This window comes from Diabrotica virgifera, chromosome 1 (genome assembly GCF_917563875.1).
Source record: "Diabrotica virgifera virgifera chromosome 1, PGI_DIABVI_V3a".
Classification (NCBI taxonomy): domain Eukaryota; kingdom Metazoa; phylum Arthropoda; class Insecta; order Coleoptera; family Chrysomelidae; genus Diabrotica; species Diabrotica virgifera.
Genome location: NC_065443.1, coordinates 251,712,949 through 251,725,257, shown reverse-complemented (window position 1 = coordinate 251,725,257; position 12,309 = coordinate 251,712,949). Strand labels below are relative to the sequence as shown.

The 12,309-nt window shown below is 32.9% G+C and overlaps 1 protein-coding gene across 1 annotated transcript in view; it reads right to left on the bottom strand.

Moving 5' to 3' along the window:
• Positions 1 to 896: 896 nt before the first annotated feature.
• LOC126879085 (F-box/LRR-repeat protein 16) overlaps positions 897 to 12,309 on the bottom strand; it is a 74,984-nt gene continuing 63,571 nt past the window's right edge. Inside the window, exons 7-8 of the mRNA XM_050642001.1 lie at positions 9,771 to 9,919; positions 897 to 3,786 (exon numbers count right to left, since the gene is read on the bottom strand). Coding sequence (XP_050497958.1) covers positions 3,638 to 3,786; positions 9,771 to 9,919 — 298 coding nt within the window. The 3' untranslated portion in view covers positions 897 to 3,637. The remainder of the gene's footprint in view (positions 3,787 to 9,770; positions 9,920 to 12,309) is intronic.

The following is a 12,309-nucleotide window of genomic DNA, read 5'->3' as shown; positions in this document are numbered from 1 at the left end:
GAATTTAAGAAACATTTTATCTTGGTTGGAAATGTTGGCCGTGGAATCGATTTCGCTACTGATACCTAGGATACAGCTTGGTTAGATGTTTAAGACATATTGACTGTTTGGGTATTTGCTACGCCGCTGCTCATGTAGCCAAAAACAATTATTTCTAGTTGAAGGTACACTAATGTCACTGTTTTTGCACTATGTTTTACAAAGCACGACAAAATACGGACCGATGTTACTCGCTCGACACCTCGTAGAGGAATCAATTTATCGTTCAATTAACTACTAGTTCAGTATCCAGACAAAATAGAGTATAATGACATCTTTAAAGCCCAGTATAAATGAAAGGTTTAGTCAAAGAGGAAAATTGTTATTAATTAGTGTGTGAACATTATAAATTTAAAGAACAAATACGAAAATTAGCTTCAGGTGAAACAAAGTGGAGATGTGTAAAGGATAATTGCAAAGATTTCATCAAAACAATTGGAAAAATAAGAATCGAATTACAACTAGTATAAACAATAATCATATTCATGATCCAGAATCAGAAAACCTATTAGAAGGACAAGTCTTAAATATTTTATAATACAATAACTTGAATATGATATTGTATAATATATCTATTTAATAAAGTTATTCTATAAATGTATTTTTTTTCAAAATTGGAAAGAAATCCTTTGTAAAGGTATAAAATTTTTTTTTTATTAAAAATCCCTTAAAAGGGCGACATCACAACAAAACGTTTTCGATTTTTATAAAAAATCATCATCAGTGTTCGATAAACTGGATGCTAGCTGAGCCACAAAAGAAAAATATTTGGGTAAAAACCCTTTACATAAATTAAATAATATTTTATGTAAAGGGTTTTTACCCAAATATTTTTCTTTTGTGGCTCAGCTAGCATCCAGTTTATCGAACACTGATGATGATTTTTTATAAAAATCGAAAACGTTTTGTTGTGATGTAGCCCTTTTAAGGGATTTTTAATAAAAAAAAAATTTTTATACCTTTTACAAAGGATTTCTTTCCAATTTTGTGATTGATGGTATACAGCCAACTACAGGAAAACCTTTTTCTTTTCCTTGTGGATTTTATTTTTTTTCATTGAGATGTAAAATTATTTGATAGTAACAATTGATATCCCATGAGCCGAGCTGGTATATTTTATTTCGGGCAGTTTTAATCTTTGCGCCGACTTGGGACATTTTTAAGAGACCTACCTGTTTCTTGGGCCGAGATGGGCACTGCTCGTGATTCATTAGCGCTTATAAATTTTTGGTGGTAGTTTTTAACAAGTTTATACATCTGTAGTTTTCTGGTTTTTATCTCCTATTTTTTGAATAGTAGCATTAGGTCGGTCGTTCTCCATTCTTCCGGTATTTTGTTATGTTTTATAATTTTATTAATTGATGTTTTTAATGTTTATTAATTAATTGTGGCTGCTCCACAATATTTCAGCAATTCATTTGGTGTTTCGTCTTTGCTTGCAGCTTTTCTGTTCTTAACTTACTGCAGCTTAACTTCTTCATTCGTGGTTACTTCTGGTGTCTCTGGTTCTGTTCTGCTATTTTTTAAATAAATGTAAAATTTGCTCTTATTAAAATGTTCCTTAACTAAAACGACAGAACATTTTAGTTAAGATTCCTGAATTCGACATAGTTAGGTTCTCACAATGTACTGGTTGTTATATTAACCAAAGAAGAAGATTTTTACTAACGAACTATATGATACTTCGGAATCTCTCTATATAATATTAGCCAGATGACGCATCTTATCATTATTTTCGGCACCTGGCATCTTTGACATGGAAGTAAAACGAAATTACAATTATTTCCGCCACGGACCGAACTCAACATCTATTTACAATATTATTATAAAATATAAACATTCGTATAAAAGTAAAAACAGGTGGCCGACAAATAAGTATATCAATTTATAGTTTAAATAATAAAAGCTTTACATCACATGATCAACATTATTTATTTGCTCAAAAAGACATCAATTAGTTTTTAGTCAATAGAGTTTTTTTTATAAATCATACAAAAATGGCCTAGATAACTAGTAAATATCGCGTCCCTATAATTTCTTTTCTTAATTATTATTACAACTCCCTTTGACATTAATTTTGGTAGGGGAGACCAAGCGGGGATTTTTGCAGTTACTCGAGCGCGTCAGACTATCACATGGAAGAAACCTTGTACCTTGTAAATGTACCTCTATCATATATTGGGTCTTAATACAGGGGAGTTCGTTAAGGGGGGTCCGAAAAAAAAAATTATCCTTAGAAAAACTCGAAATCGTCATCTTAAGATAAGGTAAGTTAAGTACATGCAAAAGAGTGTATATTTAAAAAATCTGACGATTTGAGCGAGGCGTAAGGAAATGGACGAGTCACAAAGTTTCACAAAAAAAGCGAATAGTTCGCGAAATGAACGTCAAATCGAAAAAGTAAAAAATGTGTATTCAATATTTTTCAAAAATCTATCGAACAATACCAAACACGACCCCCAGGGAGAGGGGTGGGGGTAAATTTAAAATTTTAAATACGAACTTCGCAATATTTCGCGAAATGAACATCAGATCGAAAAACTGCAAAATACACGTATTCAATATATTTGAAAAATCTATCGAACGACACTAAAACACGACCCCCCACGCAGAGGGGTGGGGGTAAATTTAAAATTTTAAATACGAACTTCGCGAAATGAACATCAGATCGAAAAACTGCAAAATACACGTATTCAATATATTTGAAAAATCTATCGAATGACACTAAACACGACCCCCCACGAAGAGGGGTGGGGAAAAATTTAAAATTTCAAATACGAACTTCGCGATATTTCGCGAAATGAACGTCAGATCAAAAAACTGCAAAATACACATATTCAATATATTTGAAAAATCTATCGAACGACACTAAACACGACCCCTCACGGAGGTGGGGGGGGGGGGAGTTACTTTAAAATCTTAAAGAGGAGCCCTTAATTTTTATTGCAGATTTTGATTCTTTACGTAAAAATAAGCAACTTCTATTCGAGACATTTTTTAGAATATGGATAGATGGCGCTATAATCGGAAAAAACGATTGTTGGAAATGGAAAATTAAATTAAAAAATGGAAAGTCCCCACTAAAATGGAAAACTTAACTTATCAGGTTATACTCATTTTAGGTAAGCACTGATGATGATTGGTCATCCAATCGAAAACTAGTAATGGAGCCCTTCTGTGATGTAGCCCTTTTTAGTGATTTTTAAAAATATACCTTTTATAAAGAATTTTAGTCGTTTTTTGTATTATATGGTATACAGCCAACTACAGGAAAACTTTTTACTTGTGGATTTTTAACTTTTTTTGGTATTATAACCTATTCTTCAAAACTCAATAGGTCCCCATAACGCTCGACTGACTGCAAATTTAGCATACTTTCCTCCCCTACTATTTGTCAAACAGAGCAAATTAAGTACAGTCCTATAAGAAAAACTTATATAAAAACCTTTTAGTATACAAAGCGAATCAACCTAAATAAATATAGTTAGTACTAAAGGTGTAGAATATATAAAAGTTGTCATGAAGTAGTTGTAGGTAGGTTTCTAGTGTTATTGCACAGTCAGTATCAAATGTAACAATTATTGGACAAATTGGCGTGTTACTCTATGACGAGGCAGCGAGGAAGATGCTCCCTAAGGTAGTCGAAGAGTTCCCGAGACGCTCCTGGACAATTTGTTAGTTCTAGTTCTCGCATGTGTCGCAGCTGTATCAAGCTGGACAGGCCACTGGAAGTCAACAACGGACACCCTGAAACACACATTTTTGTATTTGTAAACTTTAAAGAATATTTGGTTTTTTCCTTGAATTGTCCCAGTAATTTATTGTTATGATAAATAAAATCACAGGAATCAGAACAATCCTTCTTAAAAATAACCAACAAATAAGTATAGGCTAGGTATATGTATGTGACAACAGTCCCGGCCCTAGGATATAAGATGCCCACCTGCAAAACTAGCATAGACGCCCTTCGTTTTTTTTAATTAGTCCCTATTTTGTATAACACCAACAGAAATAAGCTCATTTTGGCGACTCCAAAAAAGGGCGTCCGCCTGCAGTGCATACCTTACAGGCCCGTTATCGCCGGCCCTGTGCGACAACAAAATATTGTGACAAAATAAAGCAAATGGTAAAGACGACAAAATACTAACAATTTACATATTTATTAAACTCTGGAAAGTTGACAGACATAAGACTATAAGGACCGGTTGTTCGAACGCTAATCAACAATGATCACTATCAAATATTTAATTACTGTCACCGACTGTCAATGTCAACTTTGATTGGGTAGTTGAAAACAATTGATTACAATTATGAGATTAGTTAATCAATTAACATAACAATTATTAACATAATTGATTAACTAATTTCATAATTGTAATCCATAATTCTGTGCTCTGTGCGTAAAGAGAGTTTAGTCCTAAAACACAGTTCTGAGATAAACGCGTTTAAAGTTTGCAACGTCCCGTGGCGCAATTAATAACTCATTAGTGTACAGTGTGTTAAGTCCCAAAATTGTGGGACTTAACACACTGAGTCTTCCTGTTTCTTAAATAATCATGCGTCTAAGTTCAGGACTTAACACGCTTTACACAGATTGTTTTTCATTAATATCTCAGTTTAGAAATGGAATTGGACTTAACAGATTATACACACATGTAGATATTAAATTCTAACATACAGATAGTGCAATGGCTAATTTCGACCATTTTTGGACTTAACTTGCTTTACGCAGAGAGCACAGAATTATGTTTTCATCAACCCAAACAAAGTTGACATTGACAGTTGGTGACAGTAATTAAATATTTGATAATGATCATTTTTGATTAGCGTTCGAACAACCGGCCCTAAGTGTTAGTTTATCTGTTTGTACTTTTTCTTTACATATTATTAATATTACCGTTGAACACACGCAAAATGGTTGGTGGAATTTCTACTATTAAAATAATCGTAAATAATTTGATAATTCACAAACCACAGTTTGTAATATTATTATAGCATAGAAACAACTGAAACAATCTCTGACAATAAAGATAAATGTCAAAAATCTGATCTGATCCCGAAATTCAGAAATAAACCTTTTTTTCGGAAGCCGTCTGCCAATAGGGAACTTGCACTAAAAAATGTTTTTGCATAAAATTGTTAATTTATGTTTTAAAATGTTATATTCAAAATATTACGTCTTAACAATGAATAGTGTACGTACAACATATGGTCAAAGTTCCGCGCCTAAAATTTCCGTTTCAAACAACTTCAAAAGCGAGAGCTGGGCTCTGACGTCACAGGCCACTCGTATCGTTTGCCCGTTCGGTGGGCTATTGCATTTAATGCAGTTCGATGCAGTTTGCCCATAGATAAATAATAATATAGTTGAAATATCTTGTTTTACTGTGGCAAAAATGATTTTTTCTGTGACAGGCAAAATATTAACATTTGATCTCTGTTGACATGTATCAAAAAGTTCTTTTTTATGAAATTACTTTTGTCGTTTCTTGTATTGAAGAACAAAGAAGAAACAAGTAACTTAAAAATAAACAAAACTTTTAGTAACAAAAGTAAGAGTAACTAAAAATATTGGTGCTACTATAGTATGCGGTCTACAGTCGGGTTTCTACTATAGCTTGCGGTCTACCAGGGATGCGGTGTAAGTATAAGCTGAGATGATAAAGATATTAACTTGAATAATGATTCTTCTTATTTATGCGTATTATTAACTTTGTAAAGAAGGATTTTGTTGGCTATGTACACGTTCTATCGGTACGTCTGCCAATCACCATAATCTTTTCTCAGAAGGCTTTGAACACAATAATGAAAGGCTCCAGTAGGTACTAATAAACATTACAATAAAATATAATCTTTATTATAATGCAAATTACACCGTAATCTTTTTCAGGATATACGAAATCCTTCGATTAGAGGTAGGTAGATCAAACCCACGGAGTAAACCGTATACTATAATATAATGGTACCAAACTATTGTTATAAACGGTTTAAACATGCTTATTAATAACTCTTACTTATTTGCCTTGACACCTCGTATTTCTCCAATAGAATAGCTTTCACTACTTTTTATAAAAGTTGCCACCATGAAGACATCAACGGTAGGTAAGTTGTCAGACTTACCCTCGCCCGTCATATTATGCGTTTTAAACTCTTTACAAAGTAGCACTCAACTTTATCAATTTCAGTTTAAAACTAAGCTGATTGGGGAACTACTTATTACAATATATAAGATGAACATAAATAGTACCTAGGCATTTTCCATTAAAGACGATTAAAATGTAATATACCCGTGATACCTACCCTAATCGCTTGTTTCCGACTGCTAGGCCTGGTTGACCGTGGCCCGTGACGTCGAACCAATAGAAGGACGTTCAAGAGCCTCCTAAGATATTTGAATTTTATAGCATTTTCAAAGCGTCGTAATTAGCGTACGGGTTAAAAATATTTGTTTTTTTCGCATGCAAGCAACGAACTGTCAACACTGATGGAATCGCCATAAAACGAAGTTAATGGCGTCAGGATGAGATAGAAGATAATCAGGTAAAGGAGGGAAGATAATCGGACAATGCTAGTCACCTAGTCAGGTACGTTGTAGTTGTAGCTTTTACCTGAAAATTCTCTGTCTCTCATGTCTCTCTAGAAGTGCTAGAACCTCTCTCTTGTATGTTGGCGCCTATCTCGCTTCACTGTTGGAATGGGATGGGGCCATTCCATCAGTGTTGACAGTTCATTGCATGCAAGCGTTTTAAGATCATGTTACCTTATATTTTTTAATATCATTTTAATATTTAAAAATTTATGCAAGTTCCCTATTGACTTACTATTCATCATTCATTTTATCACTATACTCATTTCAGTACTAATTCTGCGACGAATATATGTTCAAATATTTTGTGCATTTTGCCATGTTCTTGACCGGGTAAACTTTCCCAATGAGACTTTCAGATCTAGGTTTTCCCCGGTCGCCGACAGTGCTTTTTGGTACTTCTAAGGCAAGCTCCGAATCTATGTATTTTGTAGCTGATTCTCTTTCTAGCAATTTCATCAGCTCTTTCATTGTAATATGTTCTCAGACGACCTGGCACCCATACAAGAGTGAAACTGTTATGTTCCACAAGTGATATAACCTATAGAGGAATTATTTTATTTAGCCTTCAGCTACTTATTTGGTCACAGTGTTTGTTCATAATCGATCAACGATTCAAACGGGCATAGGTAAATTGAGTCCCGTATACCTGAATTAAAAAGGGTCAAAATATTTAGATGGTCGAATTGAGTCCCGGGCATCGTAATCCTTCTAATTACCTTTTAATAGCTTTTTAATTTGTAAGTATTTTGTTGGTTATGCATTTATGGTAATCAAATATAAAAAGTAATAGGTATGTACACTATAAAATATTTAGTAAAGAGTGTGATCTATCTGTATATGATACGGTGTTGATTGCCAAAATTAGTTCTGTGAAAATTGTTCTTAGTGGAAAAGGAAAACAATTGATTGTGTTGAATGGCTTCAAATATCGTTTTCACAAATTTTTAAAAAATGACTGCAAGCGTTGGATTTGTTGTACGCAGACGAAAGAAAAATGTAAAGCATTTTTAAAAACCCAAGGGAACAACGTAGTGACGGAAATTATGGATGACCACAATCATAGTGAATTAAACAATGTTAAGTAAAAAAAAATGTTATAACTCCTTGAAGCGAAAGACCGTAGAAGATATCAGTGAACGACCTATGAAAATGGGTGATATGAAAAATATGCATAAGGAATCACGAAATGGCGATATTAGTACCTTGACAACCAAAGATATGGAATTGGTCCGAAAAATATTTATAACGCCCGACGATCTTTTCTGCCTAAATCGCCAAAAAGTGTGAAAGAAACTCATTAAGAACATCACAATATTTTAGTAAAAACCAACAAAAACGAGGATTTTCTAACGGTAAACGACATAGAATTCAAAATTATTATGTTTTCCTGCAACAGCAATTTACAATTTTTAGCAGGTTTGGACACCATTTGTACTTATAGATGGAACTTTTGAATGTTGCCCAAAGCTCTTTAAGCAAATGTTCTCCATCCATGCTCTAAAAGAATATAATTATATACCTTTGGTTTTCTTCTTATTGACAAATAGAGAAAAACATACATAGACTGGCGTTTAAATACCTTACTTAGCATGGATTTAGCATGTAAATGTAGGTTATATTGTTTACTGTAGATATTTGAGGTATTTCTTTTGTGGTAATAAAATTATATGTTATAAAATAAATTATTGATTTCTCATTCCTAAAAAACATGACGTACACCGACTAAGCCCCAGGTAGGCACGGGACTCAATTTACCCATCTTCGGGACTCAACTCGGCTATTGGAAAGACGGATTATAAATTCTGGGACTCAACTAGGTTACTCCGATTCAAACATACGTCAGATTTGTGGACTTCGAAAAGACGTTCGATTGGGAACGCCTTTGAACTATGGGAGAAAACAAAGTAAGAGCCCGTGCGTGAATCTATAATGAGAAAGAAATGTACATGTACATGCATTGGCCACAGACTTAGGAAATATGAAATAATATAATGAAACAAGGGTCGAGTACGAGCCAATGGGTAAAAGAAAAAAAAAGAACACCAGTAAATACTTTACTGGTTTTTAGAGACTTTACTTAGAGAAGTAATAAATAAAGGTAAAAACAGAAATGAATGGAAATCATCAACAAATAAAATAAATAAAGTATGAAGTGCCTACATAGCAAATAGTGACTAAGGAATTGCATCGATCTAGCTAATCAACCACTAGAAGCCATGCTTGGCAAAGAAATAGTTAACGCTTCCTTTGCTCCTTTTAGGAACTGAATGTCATGGAAAAAGAGAGAGAAGGAAAGAGTGAGAAATAGGAGAAAGAGAGAGAACTTTGACAATGAGCGAAACTTGAACCCACGACTTGACGACTTTACTTGGCTTAAGAAGGAGAGAAGTATAAGTACTGTAATTTGTGCAATTAAAGGAAGAAATCTCGAAAAATCTGCCACAAAATGAAATATCCAAAAATGATTTTTCACTAAGACAGTATGACAAGGCGACCGCAATCATGACAAAAAAATGTGCATGACATTAAATGCACTTAAAACTGTTTTTGCATCCGCCGTATTCTTCAGATCTCTCTTAGAGACTACTGGCTCTTTGAAAACCTTAAAAGAATGCTCTAAGGAAAGAGATTTGGAGCAAATAATGAGATTATTAAAAGTCCGAACTTATTTCAATGCTATACAAATCGTTATATAAAAATATATTAAATTGATAGAGAAGGTCTGGAATGAATCTATCATCCGACAAAAAACTATTAATTGAGTAAAGTTTTTTTTAGCACCTTTTTTTAATTAAATAATAATAACGAAAATATGTATATATTCCTTGTTCTCATCTCGCTAAGTCGCGTCGAATAATATATCGCTTGTATTATTTCGGCGACTTTAAAATAGTACTTCTGGTTGCAACTTTGGAACCGGAAGCCCGAGGTCAAATTTCTTAACTTTAATACCATCTTTGGGTTATAAACTCTCATTCGACAACTCATTTGCTATTCTTTCTGTTTTAATAATGGAGGAGTTGTGTTTCTAATAACAAACATGGATACTTCAAGGTTTTCACTTTTTAATGTTGTTCAATGCTTGCAAAAAACAGGATAAATCAGCATTATATTATTCTAAAGGAATTTAATCTACACTCACCTGCTAAAGACAGTATTTGTAGGTTGCGCATTCCGCACAAATGTTGCAGTCCAAAATCTCTTATTTGGGAACACCAACGCAAATATAGGGAAGATAACGACAACATTGTAGAAATATAACCAATACCTATATCTGTTATATGTACACACCTAAAATGTGAGCCCAAGTGAGTAATAATTTTTAAATATTATATTTATTTAACAAGTATTTTTATAAAACGAGTTGCGATAAAATATTTTTTCTACGACTATGCAATAAAAACTCTTAATGTCCGACTGGTATATTATTTGACAAATAATGACATGCTTTCGAAGTCTGTTAAGTATTATATAATGTCCTAGGGCGTTATTTTGAAAATAACGCCCTAGGGTATTAAATTTAAATAACTAGTTAAATATTGTCAACAGTGGCGACGCGTGACTTTTTCTAAAGTGTTACCAAAACCCGTTGCCTAAATCGACTAACCAATGAACATTAAGGGTGAGATTACGTCACGAGAGTTTACTATCATTTGAATCATAATATGATTTTTTTCGAATCCTGAGAAAACCAAGTATTTTAGAAAAATTTAAACGCAGGATGCAAGATTACATTATTACCGAGGGCGGAAAGTCCCTTAGAATAAACAAGCAGATTCTATTGAATGAAATATTTGAAATTAAATATCACACTTCTCTTTTATTTTCAGCCCTGTAACTTATTAAAATAAACATTATAGAAGTTTTCAGGGACTTTCAGCCCTCGGTAATAATGTAGTCTTTCATTCTGAGTTTAAATTTTTCAAAAATATTTATTAGTTTTCTCAGGATTCGAAAAAATTTAATACAATTAAAACACATTGAGAATTTTGACGTGCGTCAAAGTTTTGCATTAACTCAATGTAAAATTCTGAACTGTTGAATTCCAGCTTCCCTAATAATTATTTTACATCAAAAGACATTAGAAACTATTTGAAGAGGATTGAAATCTGTATTGGAAATAACTGTTAAAATTGGTCTACGTAATTAAACATATTCCAAAATTTTGTAAAAATGTAATACATTTTAGTTTTCAGCCCAAACTTAGGCCACACACAATGCAATAATGTTCACATTTTTGAACTGTCAATATTTTTATTTTATCACCTATAGGGCTTTTCATCGATTGTCATTTGTTTCGAGCTTCTGTCATGTGTCACATAATATTAATATATCTACGCCATACGTCTTCGATTTGTATTACTGTATATACCAATAACGTATGACGTAGATATATTAATATTATGTGACACATGACAGAAGCTCGAAACAAATGACTGTGAATGAAAAGCCCTATTGTTTAAAAACAATACAGTTGATAAGATACCCTAAGTTGCGGAGAAAGGATTAATAATAAAGACTTTTTTTATTCAGTCAATGGTGTGAGCACAGTCAGTTAAATAGTAACGTGTGGCCTTACTTTTACACGCAAACCTATTGTGGCAAATGTATCATATTTTTCAAAATTTTGGAATGCATTTAAATCGTAGAACAATTTTAACTTTTGATTTTAATACAGATTTTAATTCTCTACTAGTATTCTCTCATGACTTTTGATGTAGAATAATTAGGGAAGCAGGAATTCAACAATTCAGAACTTTACATTGAGTTTCCTATGACCCTTTTTACGATTCGCCACCCGGTATAAGATAAAATGTGTACTATTTGTCTTATTATTTCATAATAACACAAATAATACACATATATACACAATAACACACATTCAATGATCGAAAATAATTTAAAAATATGGGAATGTAAACTCTTGTGACGTAAAGTCAAAAATATAAGTCTCCCCACCACCGTCGGACAAGACAACCGTAATAAAGTCTAATAACCGTGACCAAAACCAGATGCAAAAAATCTTATTTAAAAAAATGAAGATATAGCTAAATGTATCAATAATATCATTTTGTATATCACTTGAAACTCTTGAAAAAACAGTTGATGTTTCTAGATGTTGGCAAAGTTGGCAATTAATGCATTGGCATCTTTTTTGGCAATTAATGTTAACAATTCCCTGTAATTGCCTCGATTGTCAGAGTCGTCGCACTTTCAAAATGACCACGAAACGCTAATTCCTGTTTGGCCAAAAAACATACGGTATCTATTATAAGTGTGCTAAGGATATACCTATCTATTTTTTAACAGACTCATTATGTTTAGCAATATTTGCTTTAAAAGCTTGGTTAAGAGATCTTTCGATTCTTGTTTTGCCAAACTGAATCAAATTGGGTATAAATCTTACATGTAGGTAACAGAGAAATTTCATGTCTCCTTTTTAAAACTCTAAAACTATTTAAATCGTGAACCTGGTCCACCCATTTTTTCTGTAGGAACCAGAAGACATTGCCAACAATAGAGTCTATTTTTCTTGCAGCCACATAACCAAGGATTTTCACGGTACCAACTAACTTTAAAATATCGAACTACTTTTTTTGATTCCTTTTTTAAATTTTTTAAAATAGGTCTTTGGTTAACTGAACGCACACTTTTTATAGGTACTGTAACCAAATTTAAAT